The sequence below is a fragment of the Plectropomus leopardus genome, chromosome 23 (assembly GCF_026936395.1).
Source record: "Plectropomus leopardus strain MGB_pleo_1.0 chromosome 23, ASM2693639v1, whole genome shotgun sequence".
NCBI classification, from domain to species: domain Eukaryota; kingdom Metazoa; phylum Chordata; class Actinopteri; order Perciformes; family Serranidae; genus Plectropomus; species Plectropomus leopardus.
Window position 1 is genome coordinate 24,140,001 of NC_142198.1, and position 24,190 is coordinate 24,164,190.

The following is a 24,190-nucleotide window of genomic DNA, read 5'->3' on the forward strand; positions in this document are numbered from 1 at the left end:
ACACACACACACACACACACACACACACACACACACACACACACACACACACACACACACACACACACACAGAGACTGTCATGATGCTCCAATATCCGAACAATTTACGAAAAAAAAGATTTTTTAAAATGTTGTCAGAATGTAAACGTGTGTGTGTGTCTGTCTGTGTGTGTGTGTGTGTGTGTGTGTGTGTGTGTGTGTGTGTGTGTGTGTGTGTGTGTGTGTGTGTGTGTGTGTGTGTGCAGGATTAAGGAGCTGAAGCAGACGAGGGAGCTGGAGAGAAGAGGACTGACCACTTAAAGCTTTTCTTAACTTCACCCCTTCTTCATCTCCCGGGGGACACAGAGGACAGGAGGGGACACAGAGGACAGGAGGGGACACAGAGGACAGGTGGACTGATGTCCAAAGGGACAGAATTAAAACAAAGAGGTGAAGTGAGTGATGGACGGACGGAGAGATGCCTTACCCCACGCCAGCTCTCCTTCTTTTCCTTCTATTTGTCTGTCGGTCCTCTCTGAATGTGTCTGTCTCTGTCTGTCTCTGTCTGTCTCTGTCTGTCTCTGTCTCTCTGTCTGTCTCTGTCTGTCTGTCTGCCTGTCTCTCTGTCTGTCTGTCTGTCTGTCTGTCTGCAGTTTGAGAGCTCCATCCAAAAACGTCATGCTGGCCCTCTGCTCGGACTGACAGGCAGAAGGCGTGTGGGTTTCTGAGGCCTGAGCACAGCCTCGCAGGCAGCAGATCGAGTCTCCAGGTCTTTGTCAGGTCTCTCGTGTCCTCGAGTTCAAACTTTAAACAGCTGAACTTTGACACGAGTTCACTGCGACACGTTCACAGATTAACGAGCTTCCAGCTTCTCTCATGTATAGATGAAGCTGACGTGAGACGTGTTCGTATGTCAGGAAAAACCTGGAAAAGTCCTGGAATTTTGTCTATCAAAACTGGATCATTACACGACCTATTCAAGGACCGCTGGAAATGTGAAATCTCTGTTTTACAGTTTCTGGCTGTGATGAAAGACGGAGCAGGTTTGGAAGACATCCAAAAATCTCCCAAAACATTTGAAAGAGGGAAAAAAAAGACAAAATTTTCTCTTTAAAAATCACCAAAAATGTTTAAAAGCAGAAAAAATAATTTCGACTGTACAGAAAAAATGCATTTTTTCCTTGAAAAATAACAGAGAATTTTAAATAAAAAATTTCTCTTTAGAGTTCAACAAAAAAAGTGTAAAGTTAGAAAAGGCTCGACTTTTTAACGACGACGTTACGGAGCAGATTTTAGAGAAAACAGGCCAACTCTGTTTCTTTAAGAAAAAAAGACTTTTTTTGCCAAATTTTGTCAAATTTCTGTCTTTAAAGATCACAAAAAACTCAATGTGCGTGTTAATAATAAACACCTTTCCACCAAAAACCAACAGGCCACAGATTTCCCTCCCCGTGTTGACGGAAATCAGCCGTGAGATTTTTGGGAGATTTCGTAACAAACATCTGTGAACGTGGCGATAGACGGAGTCAGGATGTGACTAATTCCTGGAGGCGGACTGACAGGCTGCAGTGGACTCCTGTCAGGCTGCGCTCAGGGCAGAACGAGCCCAGGAGGCTCCCTGTGACGACCCACGATGCAGTGCGGTGACGGCGTAAAAAGCCGCGTCACATTTTGGGATGGAGCTCTTCGAAAATCAAAAAGTACGAAGCTGCGTATAAAAGTATAAAGAACACGATCACGACTAGAAAACACAGAAATATAAATATATAAATATATATTCTACTGTAGATGTTTTTATTTATTACAGCATGTTCACGAGCGCGCGCGCGTGTGTGTGTGTGTGTGTGTGTGTGTGTGTGTGTGTGTGTGTGTGTGTGTGTGTGTGTGCAGACGGTGAGGTCAAGTCTTAAGGAGCCCCCCCCGACCTTTGACCTGCTGAGTCGTCTGCGTCAGATTCAAACTTCAGAGATTGGTGATGATGTCACTGATGACATCACAGGTCGGAGGTCACGCGGGGGGGTTCCCTTTAAACGTATTTTAATTTGTCCGTCAACTTTTTAGGGCGACGCAGGACGCAGCAGCGACGAGTCGCTCCAGAAATCGCCGCGACTCTGCGGCTGCTGCTTCCTGTCGCACTTCCTGTAGTTTTTTTTACAGTTTCCTGTCTGACTTCCTGTAGTTTTTTACAGATGGACGCTGCTGCATGAGCGCTCCGAAAAACCACACGATTGTTTGTTTGACACGTTTTTCTTTTGACTCGTTTTCAGTTTGACCTGAAATTACAAATATTCTCTTCTTCTTCTTCTTCTTCTTCTTCTTCTTCTTCTTCTTCTCCTTCTTCTTCTTCTTCTTCTTCTCCTCCTTCTTCTTCTCCTTCTCCTCCTCCTTCTTCTTCTTCTCCTTCTCCTCCTCCTTCTTCTTCTTCTCCTCCTCCTTCTTCTTCGGTTGTTGCAGTGACGCTTTGCATGAGTTTGTATTTAATTGTTCGACATTTCAAACCTTTAAGATAAATCATAACATAATTCTCCGCGTCAGATGAATAAATCAGCTGTTTGCTATTCGTCTGCGTCTGTTTCCTGTTTCATTTTTCAGTCATTAAACATTTACCAACAGCAGTTTCCAGGCCTGGAAAAGTTTTGGAAAACTAAATACCCTGAAGGTTTTGGTGAATTTTGTCTCTCAGACCTGTATAATAAAACATGATGTGTTCAAGGACTGTCGGAAATGTGAAAGTCCAACATTCATTTCTGTTTTTACATTTCTGGCTGGTGACAGGCGTCAACTTTGAAGGAAACTTGGGTCATAAAAGAAAAACCAACTCATCAGGATTCTGTCTTTAAACCCCCCAAAATAAAACGAAGGAAATAATAAATAAATACATGTTTTGTTCAAAAATTACATTAAATATTAAAAGCAAAAACTGCCAAAGTTAATATTTTTATAATCACCAAAAATCACCTGAATGAAACCCCCCAAAACAAATAAAAAATAAACATTACCAAAATCTTTTCTTTAAAAAAGATACAGAAAATATTTAAAGAAAATCAAATGAATGAAGTGTGAGACAAATAAAAACAACCGCAGAAAATGTTGACTAAAGGAAAAAAAGCCTTTAAAAATGTCTTTAGCGTGTTTGAAGGATTTCAGGATAAATTCCAGGATTTTTTTGAGCTTCTAGGATTTTAAGATGTTTCTGGGATTTTAGGTAATTTCTTGACTTTTAAGACATTTGTGTGATTTTAGGACATCAGTGTCTCAGCTGTGTCCTCTGTCGGGGCTGTGGGGGATCCTCCTCTGGCTCTATTTTGATGCTGTTTTATGTCTCTGACACCTGATGGACACTGAAAGGACAAAAACTATTCACAGATCAGTCACTTTATTTTTAATTTCAGTCACTTTTTAAAAAAAAAAAGTTAATGATTTTATTGTCAGTCACTTTATTTTATTTTTAATCACTTTTTCTTATTGTTAACCTCTTTATTTTATTGTCTGTCACTTTATTTTTATTTTTATTGTAATCATTTTTATCAATTTTATTTTTGAATCTGAGCGTCAGAGATCCTGTAGAGAACAGAGGTCTCACTCCGCCGCAGCTGGTGAACTACAGAAAGGATCTGATTGGACGGCGCTGTTACGGGGCGGAGCTCCTTGTTTACGTCATGACCGGGGTGGGGTCAGAGCAGTTCGGACCCTCCAGGACTCTGAGAGCCTGGTCCCGGAGCAGCGGAGTCCTGCCTGGTCTCAGTGAGTATCTGGTGGGTTTCAGAGTCCAGGACCAGGAGCAGGATGGAGGAGGAGCAGCAGAACCCGGAGCCGCGGAGCAACAACGTCCCCAGAGGAGCCGCAGCAGGCTCGTCCTCTCAGGTCAGTGTTCAGCTCTTCACCACAACCACACTAAAGCCAGCAGGAAGAGGGGCATCCGGAGACCACCTGGACCTGAAACCAGGACCCCACAAAACCACCACACACCACCAGTACTCCAGTCCAAAACCAGGACTCCCAGTCCACCACAACTCAAAACTCAGACTACACTTTAGATCCGCTTCAAACTCAACCAAAACACAGTAACTTTGTTTTCCCGCGGTCTGGGCCGCGTGCTCTCGCGAGATGACGTACGGGACTCGCGAAGTTCGTAGGGTCATGGAAAACCCGGAAAAGTCATGGGTTCTGCAAACAACAATTTCCAGCCCTGGAAATGTTTTGGAAAACTTAATATAGCCCACACTTGAGAGTTTTGGAAAAGTTCTGGAATTTTGTTTGACAAACCTGTATAATAACACACGATGTGTTCAAGGACCATCAGAAATGTGAAAATTCCAACAGTGATTTTGTTGTTACAGTTTCTGGCTGATAAGTGGTGTCATTTTGGAAGAAAATGTGTCGGTTTTTAAAGCATGTTTTCGTCAACAATCACCAAAATGTAAAAAAAAAAAAAAACAAAAAAAAACCTCCTTTACAAATAAGCAAAATGAAAAAGTCAAACATTAAAAAGAAAGTGCCAATTTTTCAATAAAAGATATTGTAAAAAAATGTTTTCTTTTAAAATCCCAAGACAAATTTACAAATAAGAAAATCACCAAAAACTTTTCAAAAATATCCAAGAATGTTTCAGAAAAATATTTAAACGAAAGCTGCCAAAATAATAATACTTGTTAAAAAAACACGTGAGCCAGTCTGTTTTTACAGTTTGTGGTTGTGATAAATGTAAATGTGTTTGAATCCCACTGAAGCACAGGATCGGCCAACTCAGGTATGAATTTTTGAATTATGGACTAAAACATGTTTTGTGAGGTCACTTTGACCTTTGAGCCTCCAAATCCTGATCAGATCATCATTGAGTCCAGTTTTCATCAAACTGTAGGAAATTTGATGTATTTTGGACTTATCGCATTTACAAAAATGAGACGGTCAGGCTGAAAACGTAACGCGACCGGCCTCGGCGCAGAGGCATTTGGGACTGTGGTGTTTTGGGAAACGTTGAGGTACTTTGGGCAAAATGTTGTTCGAGTTTTGGGAAATGTTATTCTGTGCTATGAAATGTTGTTGTGTTGGGGTAATGTGTTTTCCGAAATGTTGTATTTTTTTTGGAAATGAAGTGTTTTGAAAAGTTTAAAACTATACAATATTTCCCAAAACAATACAGTAACAGTACTCTGTTTAACTTTATCATAGCGTTTTAAACGTTATTAGCGCTTTGTTAAGAACTTTATAAACGCTTCTTTGTTTAACTATAACAGCATTTTTGTAACTTAAGTGTAACAGTACTTTAAAAGTACTTTAACTTAATTACAACAGTTCTTCATCTAAGTTAATTATAAAAGTACTTTAACTTTAGTATAAGAGTACTCTGTTTAACTTTAATTTAGCAACACTGTTTATACAAAATGTTACATCTGTGATGAAATGAAGTTTTCAAGCGTGTGACGTGTAGCGACACTTTTCTGTCGAAAATGTATCAATTCTGTGGAACGACTCTTTTTCACTCATTTAAATTGATAAGCGTCCTTTCATTAATCAGTCTTCTCTGTCTCTTTCTGTATGTCTGTCTTCGACAGGAGGGACAGAGAGGAGGAGACAAAATCCAGAGTCACGGCTGTGTCTTCTGTGACAAATCCTTCACAAGATCTACAAATTTATGGACTCATCCAAGATCTCACACTGGAGTGAAACCCTACAAATGTGACCAGTGTGAGAAAGCTCTCCCTGTGAACGGTCAACCCAAAGTCCACCAACATGTTCACGCAGGAGAGAAACCGTATAGGTGTGATCTTTGTGGGAACGCTTTCAATTCATCAAGTAGCCTCAACGTCCATCAACACATTCACACAGGAGAGAGACAGTGCTGCTGTGACCAGTGTGGGAAAACTTTCCCTCTGCAACAGCAATTAAATGCTCACCGACGTGTTCACACTGGAGAGAGGCCATACAGGTGTGAACAATGTGGGAAAGGTTATTCTCAGAGTAGCAACCTTAAAATCCACCAGCGCACTCACACAGGAGAGAAACCATACCGCTGTGACCAATGTGGGAAAGCTTTCATAAGTAAAAGTAACCTAGCAACCCACAGTCATATTCACAGTGGAGAGAGGCCGTACGTCTGTAGCCAATGTCCAAAAGCTTTTGTCTCTCTAACAGCTTTGGAAAGACACCAAAGCATTCACAGTGGAGAAAAAGCATATAAGTGTGAACAATGTGGGAAAGGTTTTTCTCACCCATACACCCTCAAAATCCACAAGCGCATTCATAAAGGAGAGAAACCCTACAGCTGTGACCAATGTGACAGAGCTTTCTGCACTCTATGTAAACTAAAAACCCACAAATTTGTTCACACTGGGGAGAAACCATACAGCTGCTTCCATTGTGGCAGGGCCTTTGCTCACAGAAGTAACCTGAAATCCCACCAGCTCACTCACACAGGAGAGAAACCGTACAGGTGTGATAATTGTGAGAAAACATTCTGTCACAGAAGGTACCTTAAAGCCCACCAACGCCGTCAGCACACAGCAGCTGATCGCGTCCTCTGTTCGGAGGGTAAGGAGCTTCTGAATGTCATTGTTGTCCCAGATTAAGGACTTTTGTGGTCGCCGTGCCTCCTCCAAAATTAGCCACTGTGCTATGTTTGGTCGCAGGCAGAAACACATCATCAGAACGTCTCACTTGTTCCAAGTTTATGATTTACGCAGACCTCATTTTGGGGCTGTTGCTACCTACGTTCCCAGCTCAGAGGTGAGACTACTGCTCCTCCTTTTCTGCAACTGGACGTGATATACAGAACGGTGAAGCGGCATAACAGCGTAAATTTCCTGCCTTGAACAGGAAGTGTAAATGTGGCTTTACTTAATGAGCAACGAGGAGAACCAGCTGAATTAAACTGCTGATTCTTTAAGGACAGGAAAGACTGAACCTCCTTCTTCTTCCAGGCTCATCCACAACGGACAACTGCCGGCTAACAGCACAAAGTAACTCTTTCCTCAGCTCATGTACTCGTAACATAACAACTGGACACAGCTTTAGGAAAACAAAAAAGACTAGACAAGACTGTTTGACTTCATCAAATGTGATTTAATGCTGCTCCTTGAGTTATTTTTGTCATCCTTTTGCAGTCCGGTTGTAAGTTAGTTGTCTCTGCCAAAGCTAAGTTCATGATAGTTTGTTAATGATCCACACCTTGTATGAAACTAAACATACTTTAAACTGACTTGGCACCTTTTATATGTTCATAGATCACTTACATGTGTACTCATACAAATTGGCTTCAGACCTAAATGCACTCTAAGAGGGAACTTAACATTTGCATGTCTTTCTCTTCTGAGCGACCACTTGTGATCAGGCAAAACCTCCCCAACATCACTGTATGCTTTTGCATGTAGAAATAGTGACTTTTTAGAAAGTTTTTGCTTTTTTGGGAATAAATGTGTTTGTAATCATACTGTCTGTTTAATGTCACACAAGAGTGCATTAATAGTCATCCTCTGTAATGTAAACATATATACTTCCTAACTCCTCTTTGTCCCCTTTGGGACAAAAAGCTTTCGTGAGCTCTTTCCATTGCATTTGGTCCTTGGCAGCATTTTGCGCCTCTCCGCCATGACAGCTTCGTCTTTTCCCGCTCCTGCGCACAGTTCTGCCCCAGGTGTTTTTGGGGCCTCCCAGGTTTCCTTTTGCTTGTTGGTCTTCATCTTTTTGGCAACTCTGGTGATCTGGTCCTTGGCCTTCCTGGGTGATGCTGATTATTTTCTTGAAAATTGATGGTTGGAGATTTTGTTTGGCCAGAAGACTCAGCATATTCATCTGAGGCGTCCGTTAATAAAGACTTCCACTGTCCTCATGTCAGGTTTTGACTGGTTACCAACTCCGTACAGCCGAGCAGACTTGACATTGTTGTTATACAACAGCATCCTTCTTTTAAGGTTGGTCTTGAGGTTTGGATCCCCGGATTGAACGAAGTTGGGAGAACTCAACCTGAGCCTTTCCCATCCTTGCTTTGAAGTCTTTTGGGGTCCTGCTGTCCTTACAGAAGAGGCAGTCCAGGCAGCTGAAGTCCTCCACAGACTCAAGTAGTTCCTCATTCACAAGAGCCAGTGCTGTGGTGCTGGTGTTTACACACATCTCTTTTGTCTTGGAGATGTTGATGTTGAGTGCGACCTGTCTGTCAGAGTTGTTGAGCCTGTCAGCTGCTGGCTGAGGTGTTTGTACAAGGTGCCACCTGCTACCCAGTAACCATTCACACACTCTCTCACTCTGATGGCGCAGCATAGTGAGCGATCTGAGGTTCAGTATCTTGGCCAAAGACACTTTGACATGTTGCCTGGCGAAGCAGGGGTTTGAACCAATGACCTTCCGATAAGAGGATGACCCGCTCCGCCTCTGAGCCACAGCTGCCCCAGGAGAGAAGACCCTCTCACTCCAGACTGGACGGAAAACATTTCAGGAGAGGTGTTGCCTGTGATGACGCTGCACTCAAAATGTTTGTAGAATGTTTTTATGATTGTGATGATTTTTGATTTTTGGAGCGCAGTATCTCAGTGTGTCAGTGGACAAAGTCCTTCCTGAGGTGTGTTCCAGTCTAAGCACTGTTCAGGGTGAAGATCTGATCTGAACATCCTCTTCCCTTCCTGAAGCCTGCTTGCTCCCGTCTAAGCCTGGTGTCAATCGCTGCCTCCATCCTGCGACTCTGCAAAACACTTTGCTTGGAATAGATAGAAGAGTGATTCCTCGTCAGCTGTCACAGTTCTTGGTGTCGCCTTTCTTTGGGATTTTGACAGTAGGACTTTTGGATCAGTCTTCACTGATAGTGTTTGCATCACAGATTTGAGATGACTGTGTTTCCACTGAGTGACATTATGCGACTTTCCTCTGACAATAACATCCCAGTAACCGTGGCGATGGATGTCGAAAACATTGGCAGCTTTTTTTTCTATTGCAGCCACTCATTAAAGCCAATCTAATGGTGCGGTCATTTCTTAGTCTCGTATTAGAGTTTAGAAGTTCTTGGTTTCTTCCTTCGTCCACACATACCGAGTCATGTCTTGTGGTATGTCATGTGACTTTGTTGTACTACTTTTTCTCCTCCTCCTTCGTCTTCTACTTTGGGTTTGATGGCAGTTGGCATCCGTAAAGTCGCATCACCGAACCCGGTGATACACATCATATGATGATAAAAGGGGGGGGGGGGGTAATTGGCACTCAGTGTCTTTGCCTTCAGCGGCCTCCTCTATTCAGTTATCTGCCAAATGTTAGCTGATATCCATTATTTGCTCCTTTATCTTTGAAGCCGAGGACTTTTTGTGCTGTTTCAGAGTATGTGGTCTTGATTGCATTCCATTTACCGTCAATGGTGAGTTTTTCTTCCATTTCAGACGCAGCATTTAGTGCCCTTAAGTGGTTTCTGAGTTCCACCACAAACTCGTTGTTTTCCTTTGTATACTAGAGCTTAGTAAAGTCCAGTTTCTTCTGCCGCTGACCTATCGCAGCATCAACACCCCAGTATGTCCTGACCTCTTGTAGTGACCTACGCCTCTTACCGTTAATGGTAATGTGGTCTGTTTGGGTGATAGTCCAACCATCAGTAGACTTGTCATTTATGGAGAATCAACAAGGCGTTCACCATTGATGTTTCTTTCTCCACGTCTGCGGGTGCCCATTGCCCTCCTGATGTTTTTTTGGTTCCCACTGTGGCATTTATCTTGTCAGTTATCATGTTGAGGTACCTTAGAAACGGCCGTTTGTAGCCGTTGAGACCAATCCTCTCCGTCCTCTGCTTTAGCCTCACTGGTTGGTGCATTACATCACTGGTTCCTGTTCCCGTAAGGTAAAGGGGTGTTCTCGTGGCCTGAATGGAGGATTTATTAACTTAACTTAATACAAGAAAATGTCCAGAACAGTCAGGACGCACATCAACAAAAAGAAAAGATAAAAATTTGCAAATGCAAATGCTGAAACTGTCCAATCAGCGAGTTACCCGTCAGTCTGTCGAACTCTCGGATTTTACTCCTCTTAGTTTGTTTGTAAACTAGTTTGTTAGAAAGTTGGTGTGAAAACGAACCGAACCAAAAACTAAAATGAATTTTTTTCTCTCTCCTGGTCTGGAAATGCAAATAAACCCAAACAAGCTTCAGCGAGTATTTAACCTCACAGGAACATAATCTGAAATGGTAAACATCCTTAAAATGTTCTTTCAACGTTAGATGAAAAATGTTGTTGTTATTACTGAAACGTTACTGGAACATTGGAACGTACCATTCTCAGAACGTTTTGAGAACCAAACGTTGCTCGCTGAGATTGCAGGAAGTTTACAAAACTCCAAATAACGCAGAAGCAGCTTGCTGAATTTGTAAGTGATTTTTTTTTTTTTTGCATATTAGAAAATGTTTTCAGTTATTATTTCTTTTTTCTTATTTTATTGCACATAAGAAAATACTAATATATATATTTTAAAAGATTAAGATATTAAATAACATAAAGCTCAAAAATGAAGACAAGTGGTGCCCTATCAGCTTCTTCCTTTTTTATTTTTATTTTTGTTAATTATGAATTTGTTATTATATTATTATTATTAATATTAATAAATGTATTATCTTGACTTCAGGTAAATGGAAACGTTGTTTCTGTGTGCACAAACTGAAGACTTACGAAGGTACATTTATTACTATTATTTATTTATAATGTCTTCAAACGGTTTGACGTCATCAGTTTGTGTCTCTGCAGCAGGAGACGCGAGTCACAGTTACCGCGAGACATCGCGAGATCAGCCGAGACCAGCAGTCCCTGCCTGGTCCCGGTGTGCAGCTGGAGGACTTCAGAGTCCGGGACCAGGAGCAGGATGGAGGAGGAGCAGCAGAACCCGGAGCCGCGGAGCAACAACGTCCCCAGAGGAGCCGCAGCAGGCTCGTCCTCTCAGGTCAGTGTTCAGCCCGCCGCCATTTTCTCTGCCTGCAGCTTCCGGTTTGTCCGCTCAAACGTTAAAGCTGTTCAGCAGCGCCATGTTTCATCTCCTGTTTCATCTCCTGTTTCCTCTCCTGTTTTCTCTCCTGTTTTATCTCCTGTTTCCTCTCCTGTTTCATCTCCTGTTTCATCTCCTGTTTTCTCTCCTGTTTTCTCTCCTGTTTTTTCTGCGATCAGCTGACTGTCGGCTCTCTTTGTTCTGGGATTTTTCACTCGCAGCGTATTTTCTGTTCTCGCGAGAACTTGCAGAGCTCACAGCCGTCAGTGGGCTCGTTGGAGCTGAATTGCGCCTCACCTGGCAGGTGTAGGACTTCCGGATCTATCTATTCATTTATTTTTATTTTTTAATTATTAAACAGAAATATTTACAAACAAATATGGTGGAGTGATTAAGAACGTATATTTTTATTTTTAAAATTTTGTTATCAAAACGAAATGTTACACACAAAAAGGTGGAGGATTATTTAGGATTTATTTATTCATTTATTTTATTTATGCATTTTTTATTGACTAGAAATATTCATTTTTGTTTTATTAAAAAGAAATAGTTACAAAACAGGGAGGTGGGGGAATGTACAGTTATTTACACATTTATTTTATTATTAAACAGAAAAAAATACAAAATAATATGGTCGAGGAGAAAAAATATCCATTTTTTAATTTTATGAGTAAAAACTAATAATGAGAAACAGAACTGTGGGGAATGTTTTATATATTTATTTTATCATTAAACACAAGTATTTACCAAACAGCAGGGTTGGGTATGATGTAAAACAGCAGATACTGAAAAGGAAATTATATTTTATAGTTGGCGGTAACATTGAGAATCTGTTTCTAGCTCTGCTTTTTCTGACATTGAAATGTGTTTGTACATTTCAAAATGTTCTGTGATAAAATCAACACATTTTTGATTTGTTAGCTGGGATGGAGGCTTTTAAGTCGATCTGGGGGTTCAAAATAAATAAATTCGGACACATTTCTGAGCACGCTATTGGATGGTAGCTACAAATATGTCATGAAGGTTAGAAGCTTACATCTGTCTGCTCTGTATGCTGGGAAAAAATTTGATAAAGTTATTGTTTTAAAAAATGTTAAAGAAGCACATGTGGCAACAATTTTTATCCCAAGTTGAAAACTGTAGATCATGTCAGCAAAAAATTGGGTCCTCCCTCAACAGCGACCCTTTAAATGCACAATATCTCCTGTTTGCCGACGGTCTACATGACTGACTCTCTGTCTGTTTGTCTCCTGCTGTAGATCACGAGAGGAAAGAAGGAGATCAAACGTCACTGCTGTAGGCGCTGTGATAAATCCTTCACAAGATCCACAAATTTAAAGATTCATCAGAGAGTCCACACAGGAGAGAAACCTTACAGCTGTAACCAGTGTGGGAAAACTTTTTCTCGTGGAAGTAACCTTAAAGCTCACCAACGCATTCACACAGGAGAGAAACCGTACTGGTGTGACCAATGTGACAAAGCTTTTGCGTCATCAAGATACTTAATAACCCATCAACGCATTCACACAGGAGAGAAACCATACAGCTGTGATCAATGTGGGAAAGCTTTCACAGAGTTACAGACCTTAAAAAGTCATCAACGCATTCACTCAGGAGAGAAACCGTACAGTTGTGATCAGTGCGGCAAAGCTTTCACAGAGTCAGGGACCCTGAAAGTCCATCAGCGCATTCACACAGGAGAGAAACCTCACAGATGCCACCTGTGTGGAAGTACTTTTTCTCGTGGTAGTCACCTTAAAGTTCATCAACGCATTCACACAGGAGAGAAGCCGTACTGGTGTGACCAATGTGGAAAAACTTTCTCGTCTAGTAGTACCCTTATAGATCACCAACACACTCACACAGGAGAGAAGCCATACAGCTGTGACCACTGTGGGAAAGCTTTTTCTCGACGAAGTCACCTTAAAACCCACCAGCGTATTCACACAGGAGAGAAACCATACAGCTGCGATCAATGTGGCAAAGCTTTTACGGGGCTCGGGACCTTAAAAACCCATCAACGTATTCACACGGGAGAGAAGCCCTACTGGTGTGACCACTGTAAGAAAAATTTCTCTTGCAGTAGTAACCTCAAAGTCCACCAACGCATCCACACAGGAGAGAAACCGTACTGGTGTGACCAATGTGGGAAAACGTTTTCGTACTGTAGTAACCTTATTAATCACCAACACAGTCACATTGGAGAGAAACCATTCAGCTGTGACCAGTGTGGGAAAACTTTTACACGGAGTGATAACCTTAAAGTCCACCAGCGCATTCACACAGGAGAGGAACCGCACTGCTGTGGTGGGCTGTAAAGATTTGGTGGATTGGTTTGTCAATATGCTTTTGTTGGACCAGATTCTCATTGGTTGGACGTCCGCCTGTGTTTTTTTATTAAGATAATGTGTCCAACAAAGTCTTTCTCTTCCCAGCTGAAAATGGCAGTTGTTGTTGTTGTTGTTGTTGTTGTTGTTGTTGTTGTTGTTGTTGTTCAAAGTTTGTATTTATCCTCTGAGATGGTTGGTCTTGGTGATATTTGTCCCGCCCCTTCTCCACTGGGATCGGTGACAGTGCCACATAGTGTTTTACCTAAATTTAACATTTTTCAAAAGAAAATAATATTGCCAAAAATTTTTATTTAAAAAACACTCATTTTTTTCTTTAAAGGTTGCCAAAAAGTTTTGAAGATGGTTTTATTTTTTGTACCAAAAATGTTCAAAGAAAACATTTTTTTTGTAAAAAGACAAATATACAAAAAAATTAAGAAAATAAAAATGGCCAGTAAACTAAAAACAAAATATAGCCATTTAAAGTTGTATGTTGTATGTATCTCCCCTAAAACAACACAAGGCATGTGATTTTTAAAATCGCCCAAAAAGAGCAACATTAAGAAAAATATTACCAAAAAAAGAGAATGTACGGTCTTTAAGATGTACCTCAAAGTTGTAGATTTTTATAGGTCAGAATCTGCATGAACCCTCTAAATTTGAAACCTAGAAAAGTACTGATAGTCAACACTGTGTCAGATACCATAGGGAAAATTCAAAATGAGTTAATTTTATATTTTAGTTTATAATCTCATTTTTTTTATCAGAAAAAATGCATAAGAAGACAACGAGAACTTCTGTTGTTTCGCGGCAGAGATCAGCAGGAAGACCGAAGGAAACATTCACAGGAACTTTTTTACATCGATCCAAACAAACCTTTTGAGTTAGTGAACACGTTTGAAAAACTCTGAGATCGTCACGTCTTCAAAAGGCATTAAAGAGCATGTAAAAATCAAAACAAGTATTTTGTTGGTGCAGTATTTCTTAACAGATGTGCTTTTCTGAAGGCACGTTTGCAGGATCGGTGAAGTGCTCGTTAGGTTTATAGTGGTGGTCACTGATTTGCTCTCATCTAATCTAATCTCACTGTTTGTTAGAGCTCTTTTTGAGTCTCTGTATCGGAATGAAAAACGTGTTGAAGTGAGCTGAACATGACTGAGCTGCCTCTTAACTTTCAGTTTAGGATTGTTTTGCCAAAATAATCCAGCAGGTGTCGCTGTTTCTGTAACCAGGAAGTCAGACTCAAGTCAGTGTCGGGGGTTAAACACGAGTTATATTTCCCACGTCTGACTCGACACGTTTATGGACCTTTAGACAAAAACATACGGGTCTATAACAACGTGCACGGCCAGAAACTTCAACTGGACTCCTCTGGTAAAGAGAGAGAAGATAACGTGACCAAATTAACCCTTTCAAACCCGAGCAAACTTGGTCAGTTTCTTTCAAAAACACGAAAAGAAGGCAATGAGCCACTTAACAAAAAATGACCCTCAAATCAGCAGAAATCAGTGTGAAGTTTGAAATTCCCCCCAAAAAGGTAAAGAAAATTAAAGGACTAATGTGTGCTAAAATTAAGTACAAATACACAAATAATAATAAACACATATTTCCTGTCACCAAATAATCAATACATACTAATAAAATAATACAATCATTCTAACTTCTATCTTGTTACTTTTTTTCAATATGTGGGACATTTCAGGTTTCAAAGGGTTAATATGAAAAAATCTTCTGGTAATTGATTGTAATTGAATGACTCATTTCATTGTATTTATCATATATATATGCTAAAATAATGTTTATATGTTTGAGTTTTTACTGTGTGAAGCAGTGCTAACCTCAGTGGTTGAGTCACACTTGCTGAGACAATAAATTATTTTTTTAAATGAAAAAAACAAACAAACAACAAAACATATTAATATTCGTTGTAGTTAATTCCATATATTTGCTGTTAGTTCATTATATTTTTGATCAAAGAAATTCTATCAGTTTGGTTTGTCACCATTTCTGACATGTTTTCAAAGTGCTGTAAGAGTAAACATCTCGAGTACATGTGTGGAAGTAATATCAGTACTGATAATAAGAATTATTTCATGTCCACAAACTGATATTTGTTGGTTTATTAACATTTTACAGCAGTATAACGATACAGGGTTTGAGATTTATGTGAATTTGTTCTGCTTTACCATGAACAGTTGTTTAATTTTTTTTTTTTTAAAAGCACTAATTTTTGTTATTATATCTCCAAAGACATTAAAAAAGACGCTTTTGTCTCATTTAGGACATTAACTACACACAAGATATTTACATGGCATTATTGTACTTAAGTACATTTGTTAAAAATGTAGTAATTTGTTAGGAAAATAACCAAGAATACATCAATATAGTATTTACTTATTTTCTTGAAAACAACTTTTAATGAAGAGGTAAAAGTATAACGAAGCCTGAGTGGATGTTGTCCGCAGAGGAGGAATACTGAGGCAGATATACGCACACTGATTCTTGTTTTGTCGTGTTTCTGAGGGTGTTTGGGGAGAAAGGATTGAGGGAATATGATGATGTGTGCTGTAAAGTCTGTATGTTCACCAATATGGGATTATTGTACACTCTGCAAGAACAAAAGAACATAATGATAAAAACAAACAATTAAAGTACATTATAACCTCTACAGTCTGATGAAAGTTCCTGGTGTTGGTCTTTTCTCTGAAAACCTCCCGAAACAACCTCACCACGAGTCAGGTCGGTTTTACTTTACTAAAATATATTCAAGACAGAAGTGATCGCGTGAAGCATTTCACAGAGTGCATGTTCCCAGCCTTTAATTTAGACACCTGAGCAAGCAAGTCGTACTATAGCATGAGGTCCAAAATCCCACCTAACTTCATACTGTAGCACTGTGGTTTTGGACCCCGTGCTCAGCGTGGGGGAAGCTGTGGTGAGAAGGTCGTCGGTCGTCGTGGCAGCAGCAGAAGGACTGGTGGACACAAACGGTGATGGAGGCCGTCAAGCTGAAGAAGTGGGGGGTACTGACTGCGGGAGTATGGGGTACTGAGGTCGATTCTGCGAGCCATACGGTCCCTGTGGGACAGAAAGTGGGAGCTGTGTCCGCATACTTGGCATGAAGTCAAACAGGTTCCCAGGTGGTGTTGGCCTCCGCCAGGGTTATCCATCGTCTCTGATCCTGTTTGTGATTTTCTTGGACAGGATCTCAAGGCGTGGCTGGGGGGAGGAAGAGGTCCGGTTTGGGGACATCAGAATTGCATCTTTGCAGATCTGCTTTTTGCAGATGATGTGGTTCTGTTGGCTCCAACACACTGTGACCACCAGCATGCACTGGGCAGTTTGCGGCCGAGTGTGAAGCGGTCAGGATGAGAGTCAGCACCTCCAAATCTGAGGCCGTAGTTCTCTGCTGGAAAACGATGGACTGTTCCTTCTGGGTTGGGAGTGAGTCGCTGCCCCAAGTGAAGGAGTTCAAGTATCTCGTGGTCTTGTTCACGAGTGAGAGTACAACGGAGCGTGAGATAGACCGACGGTTTGTTGTGGCGTCTGCAGTAATGCTGGAGTTGCAGTCGGACTGCGGTTGTGAAGAACGAGCTGAGCCAGAAGGCGAAGCTCTTGATTTACCGGTCCATCTATGGTCCAACCCTCACCTTTGGTCATGAGCTCTGCGTAGTAACCGAAAGAATGAGATCGTGGATACAAGCGACCTGATGGGTTTCCTCCAGAAGGCGGCTGGGCTCAGCCTTAGAGATAGGGTGAGGAGCTCAGAGTGGAGCCTGCTAGATTTTCCAACAGAACACCGGTCATTGCGCGCGACCAATACGCATGGAGACGTCTGACAGCCAGCTCATCCGTCATGTAAAAAAGTGAACAACTTTGACTGTAGAACAGCTGAGTGTTTGACAGCCACAGCCTTTCTTATCACAGAACAAACAGCTGATGGTCCGACAGCAGCGCAGCGAGACAGAGTACAGCTTCTCCTCAAAGCACCAAAGTGTCTGAAACAGACAAATTTGGTGGAAAGTGACTTCTGCACACTACTTTGTGTTAGTTTCAGGTTTAATCACACTTTGGTTGAGCTCTCATTATTATCACCAGGGGCAGATGAAATGTTTTGGGGGCCCGGGGCCACAAGCACATGAGCTTATTTTCAGCCTTTCTCTAACTGTGAATGTCGGCAGGCTGTTGGCAGCTATAGGAGAAGTAGGCCGACTCAAAAGTTTTTAATTCCTGAGTAAAATGATTAACAGCACAGAAGTTTGACAGAAGCTGAAGTCAGAGTCCTGCAGTCAGGAGAGGTTGGCCTATTATCAGCACAATGTGCTTCAATTTACCTGAAGTTTGTTTAAAATGAGATTTTTTAAAAATATAATTCTGGAAAGTTTAATAATAAATTATTATTTAATTAATTAATAAATGAAACGGTGTCAGTGAACTAGGAGGGCAATAACAAACCTGAAAAAAGCAGCTGCAAAATAATCATTCATTAATCATAATCGAGGTAAAAATGTTCAATTAATTGTAATTCTGATTTTAGGTATGAGGTTCACATTTACTGGGAGGAAATTTTAGCAACTGGAACCCTTTGAATTTTACATGAATACCACTGCTATAGAATGACGTTTTGGTGTGATTTTGAAGCCCATGCTATGGGACTAAACTGTTTTTAGCTGTTTTCGGTTCATGTCAAATTTTGGCATTTTTGCCTTACTATAGCATTGCATTATTGGACTTTTTTGACATGCTATTTTATGGTGTTTTTGGTCGTTGTTGCAGCTTTCTTTGCTATGGCGTGTATTGGCAGGCAAATCTAAGTTGTTTAAAGCTGTTTGAGCACTTTTTGCGACGTGTCAAATTTTCACATTTTTGCCTTACTATAGTCTTGCATCTTTGGTAATTTGTCCGACATGCTAACTTTAGGTGTTAGTGGCCATTTTTTGCAACTTTGTTTGCTATGGAGTGCCTTAGCAGGCTGATGTAAGTTCTTTAAAGTTGTTTTGAGCATTTTCTGTGAGGTGTCAAATTTTGACATTTTTGCCTTACTATAGCCTTGCATCTTTGGTCATTTTTTCAACATGCTAAATTTTGGTGTTTTTGGCCGTTTTTTGCAACTTTCTTTGCTATGGTGTGTCTTGGCAGGCTAATCTAAGTTGTTTGACGCTGTTTTGAGCTGTTTTTGGGACATGTCAAATTTTGACATTTTTGCCTTACTATAGTCTTGCATCTTTGGTCATTTTTTCAACATGCTAACTTTTGGTTTTTTTGGCCGTTTTTTGCAACTTACTTTGCTATGGCTTGTCTTAGCAGGCTAATCTAATCTGTTTAAAGCTGTTTTGAGCAGTTTTTAGGACATGTCCAATTTTGACATTTTTGCCTTACTATAGTCTTGCCTCTTTGGTAATTTTTCGACATGCGAAATTTTGGTGGTTTTGGCCTTTTTTTTTCAATTTCTTTGCTATGGCGTGTCTTGGCAGGCTAATCTAAGCTATTTAAAGCTGTTTTGAGCTGTTTTTAGGACATGTCCAATTTTGACATTTTTGCCTTACTATAGTCTTGCATCTTTGGTCATTTTTTCAACATGCTAAATTTTGGAGTTTTTGGCCTTTTTTTTGCAAATTTTGTTGGTATAGCGTGTCTTGGCAGGCTAATCTAAGCCATTTAAAGCTGTTTTGAGCTGTTTTTAGGACATGTCCAATTTTGACATTTTTGCCTTACTATAGCCTTGCATCTTTGGTCATTTTTTCAACAAGCTAAATTTTGGAATTTTTGGCCTTTTTTTGCAAATTTTGTTGGTATAGCATGTCTTGGCAGGCTAATCTAAGCAATTTAAAGCTGTTTTGAGCTGTTTTTAGGACATGTCCAATTTTGACATTTTTGCCTTACTATAGTCTTGCATCTTTGGTCATTTTTTCGACATGCGAAATTTTGCTGTTAGTGGTCGTTTTTTGCAACTTTGTTTGGTATGGAGTGTCTTAGCAGGCTAATGTAAGTTATTTAAAATTGTTTTGAGCTGTTTTTGGGACATGTCAAATTTTGACATTTTTGCCTTACTATAGCCTTGCATCTTTGGTCATTTTTTCGACATGCGAAATTTTGGTGTTAGTGGTCGTTTTTTGCAACTTTGTTTGGTATGGAATGTCTTAGCAGGCTAATATAAGTTATTTAACATTGTTTTGAGCATTTTTTGGGACATGTCCAATTTTTACATTTTTGCCTTACTATAGCCTTGCATCTTTGGTCATTTTTTCGACATGCGAAATTTTGGTGTTAGTGGTCGTTTTTTGCAACTTTGTTCGGTATGGAATGTCTTAGCAGGCTAATATAATTTATTTAACATTGTTTTGAGCATTTTTTGTGCCGTGTCAAATTTTGACATTTTTGCCTTACTATAGCCTTGCATCTTTGGTCATTTTTTTCGACGTGCGAAATTTTGGTGGTTTTGGCCTTTTCTTTCAATTTCTTTGCTATGGCGTGTCTTGGCAGGCTAATCTAAGCCATTTAAAGCTGTTTTGAGCTGTTTTTGGGACATGTCAAAGTTTGACATTTTTGCCTTACTATAGCCTTGCATCTTTGGTCATTTTTTCAACAGCTAAATTTTGGAGTTTTTGGCCTTTTTTTTGCAAATTTTGTTGGTATAGCGTGTCTTGGCAGGCTAATCTAAGCCATTTAAAGCTGTTTTGAGCTGTTTTTAGGACATGTGCAATTTTGACATTTTTGCCTTACTATAGTCTTGCATCTTTGGTCATTTTTTTCGACATGCGAAATTTTGGTGGTTTTGGCCTTTTTTTTCAATTTCTTTGCTATGGCGTGTCTTGGCAGGCTAATCTAAGCCATTTGAAGCTGTTTTGAGCTGTTTTTAGGACATGTCCAATTTTGACATTTTTGCCTTACTATAGTCTTGCATCTTTGGTCATTTTTTCGACATGCGAAATTTTGCTGTTAGTGGTCGTTTTTTGCAACTTTGTTTGCTATGGAGTGTCTTAGCAGGCTAATGTAAGTTATTTAAAATTGTTTTGAGCTGTTTTTGTGACGTGTCAAATTTTGACATTTTTGCCTTACTATAGCCTTGTATCTTTGGTCATTTTTTCAACAGCTAAATTTTGGAATTTTTGGCCTTTTTTTGCAAATTTTGTTGCTATAGCGTGTCTTGGCAGGCTAATCTAAGCCGTTTAAAGCTGTTTTGAGCTGTTTTTAGGACATGTCAAATTTTGACATTTTTGCCTTACTATAGCCTTGCATCTTTGGTCATTTTTTCAACATGCTAAATTTTGGAGTTTTTGGCCTTTTTTTTTGCAAATTTTGTTGGTATAGCGTGTCTTGGCAGGCTAATCTAAGCCATTTAAAGCTGTTTTGAGCTGTTTTTGGGACATGTCAAATTTTGACATTTTTGCCTTACTATAGCCTTGCATCTTTGGTCATTTTTTCAACAGCTAAATTTTGGAATTTTTGGCCTTTTTTTGCAAATTTTGTTGCTATAGCGTGTCTTGGCAGGCTAATCTAAGCCATTTAAAGCTGTTTTGAGCTGTTTTTAGGACATGTGCAATTTTGAAATTTTTGCCTTACTATAGCCTTGCATCTTTGGTCATTTTTTTCGACATGCGAAATTTTGGTGGTTTTGGCCTTTTTTTTCAATTTATTTGCTATGGCGTGTCTTGGCAGGCTAATCTAAGCCATTTAAAGCTGTTTTGAGCTGTTTTTAGGACATGTCCAATTTTGACATTTTTGCCTTACTATAGTCTTGCATCTTTGGTCATTTTTTCGACATGCGAAATTTTGGTGTTAGTGGTCGTTTTTTGCAACTTTGTTTGGTATGGAGTGTCTTAGCAGGCTAATGTAAGTTATTTAAAATTGTTTTGAGCTGTTTTTGGGACATGTCCAATTTTGACATTTTTGCCTTACTATAGCCTTGCATCTTTGGTCATTTTTTCAACAGCTAAATTTTGGAATTTTTGGCCTTTTTTTGCAAATTTTGTTGCTATAGCGTGTCTTGGCAGGCTAATCTAAGCCGTTTAAAACTGTTTTGAGCTGTTTTTAGGACATGTCCAATTTTGACATTTTTGCCTTACTATAGCCTTGCATCTTTGGTCATTTTTTCAACATGCTAAATTTTGCTGTTAGTGGTCGTTTTTTGCAACTTTGTTTGCTATGGAGTGTCTTAGCAGGCTAATGTAAGTTATTTAAAATTGTTTTGAGCTGTTTTTGTGACGTGTCAAATTTTGACATTTTTGCCTTACTATAGCCTTGCATCTTTGGTCATTTTTTCGACATGCGAAATGTTGGTGGTTTCGGCCTTTTTTTTTCAATTTCTTTGCTATGGCGTGTCTTGGCAGGCTAATCTAAGCTATTTAAAGCTGTTTTGAGCTGTTTTTAGGACATGTCCAGTTTTGACATTTTTGCCTTACTATGGCCTTGCATCTTTGGTCATTTTTTCAACAGCTAAATTTTGGAATTTTTGGCCTTTTTTTGCAAATTTTGTTGGTATAGCGTGTCTTGGCAGGCTAATTTAAGCCATTTAAAGCTGTTTTGAGCTGTTTTTAGGACATGTCCAATTTTGACATTTTTGCCTTACTATAGTCTTGCATCTTTGGTCATTTTTTTCGACATGCGAAATTTTGGTGGTTTTGGCCTTTTTTTTCAATTTCTTTGCTATGGCGTGTCTTGGCAGGCTAATATAATGTATTTAACATTGTTTTGAGCATTTTTTGTGTCGTGTCAAATTTTGACATTTTTGCCTTACATCTTTGGTCATTTTTTCAACAGCTAAATTTTGGAATTTTTGGCCTTTTTTTGCAAATTTTGTTGGTATAGCGTGTCTTGGCAGGCTAATCTAAGCCATTTAAAGCTGTTTTGAGCTGTTTTTAGGACATGTGCAATTTTGACATTTTTGCCTTACTATAGTCTTGCATCTTTGGTCATTTTTTTCGACATGCGAAATTTTGGTGGTTTTGGCCTTTTTTTTCAATTTCTTTGCTATGGCGTGTCTTGGCAGGCTAATCTAAGCTATTTAAAGCTGTTTTGAGCTGTTTTTGGGACATGTCAAAGTTTGACATTTTTGCTTTACTATAGCCTTGCATCTTTGGTCATTTTTTCAACAGCTAAATTTTGGAATTTTTGGCCTTTTTTTGCAAATTTTGTTGGTATAGCGTGTCTTGGCAGGCTAATCTAAGCCATTTAAAGCTGTTTTGAGCTGTTTTTAGGACATGTCCAATTTTGACATTTTTGCCTTACTATAGTCTTGCATCTTTGGTCATTTTTTCGACATGCGAAATTTTGGTGGTTTTGGCCTTTTTTTTCAATTTCTTTGCTATGGCGTGTCTTGGCAGGCTAATCTAAGCCATTTAAAGCTGTTTTGAGCTGTTTTTAGGACATGTCCAATTTTGACATTTTTGCCTTACTATAGTCTTGCATCTTTGGTCATTTTTTCGACATGCGAAATTTTGCTGTTAGTGGTCGTTTTTTGCAACTTTGTTTGCTATGGAGTGTCTTAGCAGGCTAATGTAAGTTATTTAAAATTGTTTTGAGCTGTTTTTGTGACGTGTCAAATTTTGACATTTTTGCCTTACTATAGCCTTGTATCTTTGGTCATTTTTTCAACAGCTAAATTTTGGAATTTTTGGCCTTTTTTTGCAAATTTTGTTGCTATAGCGTGTCTTGGCAGGCTAATCTAAGCCATTTAAAGCTGTTTTGAGCTGTTTTTGGGACATGTCAAATTTTGACATTTTTGCCTTACTATAGCCTTGCATCTTTGGTCATTTTTTCAACAGCTAAATTTTGGAATTTTTGGCCTTTTTTTGCAAATTTTGTTGGTAAAGCGTGTCTTGGCAGGCTAATCTAAGCCATTTAAAGCTGTTTTGAGCTGTTTTGGGACATGTCCAATTTTGACATTTTGCCTTACTATAGTCTTGCATCTTTGGTCATTTTTTCGACATGCGAAATTTTGGTGTTAGTGGTCGTTTTTTGCAACTTTGTTTGGTATGGAGTGTCTTAGCAGGCTAATGTAAGTTATTTAAAATTGTTTTGAGCTGTTTTTGGGACATGTCAAATTTTGACATTTTTGCCTTACTATAGCCTTGCATCTTTGGTCATTTTTTTCGACATGCGAAATTTTGGTGGTTTTGGCCTTTTTTTTCAATTTCTTTGCTATGGCGTGTCTTGGCAGGCTAATCTAAGCTATTTAAAGCTGTTTTGAGCTGTTTTTGGGACATGTCAAATTTTGACATTTTTGCCTTACTATAGCCTTGCATCTTTGGTCATTTTTCAACAGCTAAATTTTGAATTTTTGGCCTTTTTTTGCAAATTTTGTTGGTATAGCGTGTCTTGGCAGGCTAATCTAAGCCATTTAAAGCTGTTTTGAGCTGTTTTTGGGACATGTCCAATTTTGACATTTTTGCCTTACTATAGCCTTGCATCTTTGGTCATTTTTTCAACATGCGAAATTTTGGAATTTTTGGCCTTTTTTTGCGAATTTTGTTGGTATAGCATGTCTTGGCAGGCTAATCTAAGCCATTTAAAGATGTTTTGAGCTGTTTTTAGGATATGTCCAATTTTAACATTTTTGCCTTACTATAGCCTTGCATCTTTGGTCATTTTTTCAACAGCTAAATTTTGGAATTTTTGGCCTTTTTTTGCAAATTTTGTTGCTATAGCGTGTCTTGGCAGGCTAATCTAAGCCGTTTAAAGCTGTTTTGAGCTGTTTTTAGGACATGTCCAATTTTGACATTTTTGCCTTACTATAGTCTTGCATCTTTGGTCATTTTTTCAACATGCGAAATTTTGGTGGTTTTGGCCTTTTTTTCCAATTTCTTTGCTATGGCGTGTCTTGGCAGGCTAATCTAAGCTATTTAAAGCTGTTTTGAGCTGTTTTTAGGACATGTCCAATTTTGACATTTTTGCCTTACTATAGTCTTGCATCTTTGGTCATTTTTTCGACATGCGAAAT

The 24,190-nt window shown here is 39.4% G+C and overlaps 3 protein-coding genes across 3 annotated transcripts in view; all 3 read left to right on the forward strand.

Moving 5' to 3' along the window:
* The window catches only part of camta2 (calmodulin binding transcription activator 2), a 30,105-nt gene extending 27,566 nt beyond the window's left edge, over positions 1 to 2,539 (forward strand). The window contains 1 exon segment of the mRNA XM_088073387.1: positions 246 to 2,539. Coding sequence (XP_087929513.1) covers positions 246 to 300 — 55 coding nt within the window. The 3' untranslated portion in view covers positions 301 to 2,539.
* Positions 2,540 to 2,672: 133 nt separating this feature from the next.
* LOC148185817 (uncharacterized) lies at positions 2,673 to 7,409 on the forward strand. Its single transcript, XM_088073477.1, has 2 exons — positions 2,673 to 3,843; positions 5,535 to 7,409. Exons 1-2 carry the CDS (start codon positions 3,766 to 3,768, stop codon positions 6,546 to 6,548), a joined length of 1,092 nt encoding a protein of 363 aa, XP_087929603.1. The 5' UTR covers positions 2,673 to 3,765; the 3' UTR covers positions 6,549 to 7,409.
* Positions 7,410 to 10,742: 3,333 nt separating this feature from the next.
* On the forward strand, positions 10,743 to 15,919 carry LOC121938798 (uncharacterized). The gene is made up of 2 exons (XM_042481962.2): positions 10,743 to 10,879; positions 12,181 to 15,919. Exons 1-2 carry the CDS (start codon positions 10,802 to 10,804, stop codon positions 13,237 to 13,239), a joined length of 1,137 nt encoding a protein of 378 aa, XP_042337896.2. The 5' UTR covers positions 10,743 to 10,801; the 3' UTR covers positions 13,240 to 15,919.
* The last annotated feature ends 8,271 nt before the right edge of the window (positions 15,920 to 24,190 follow it).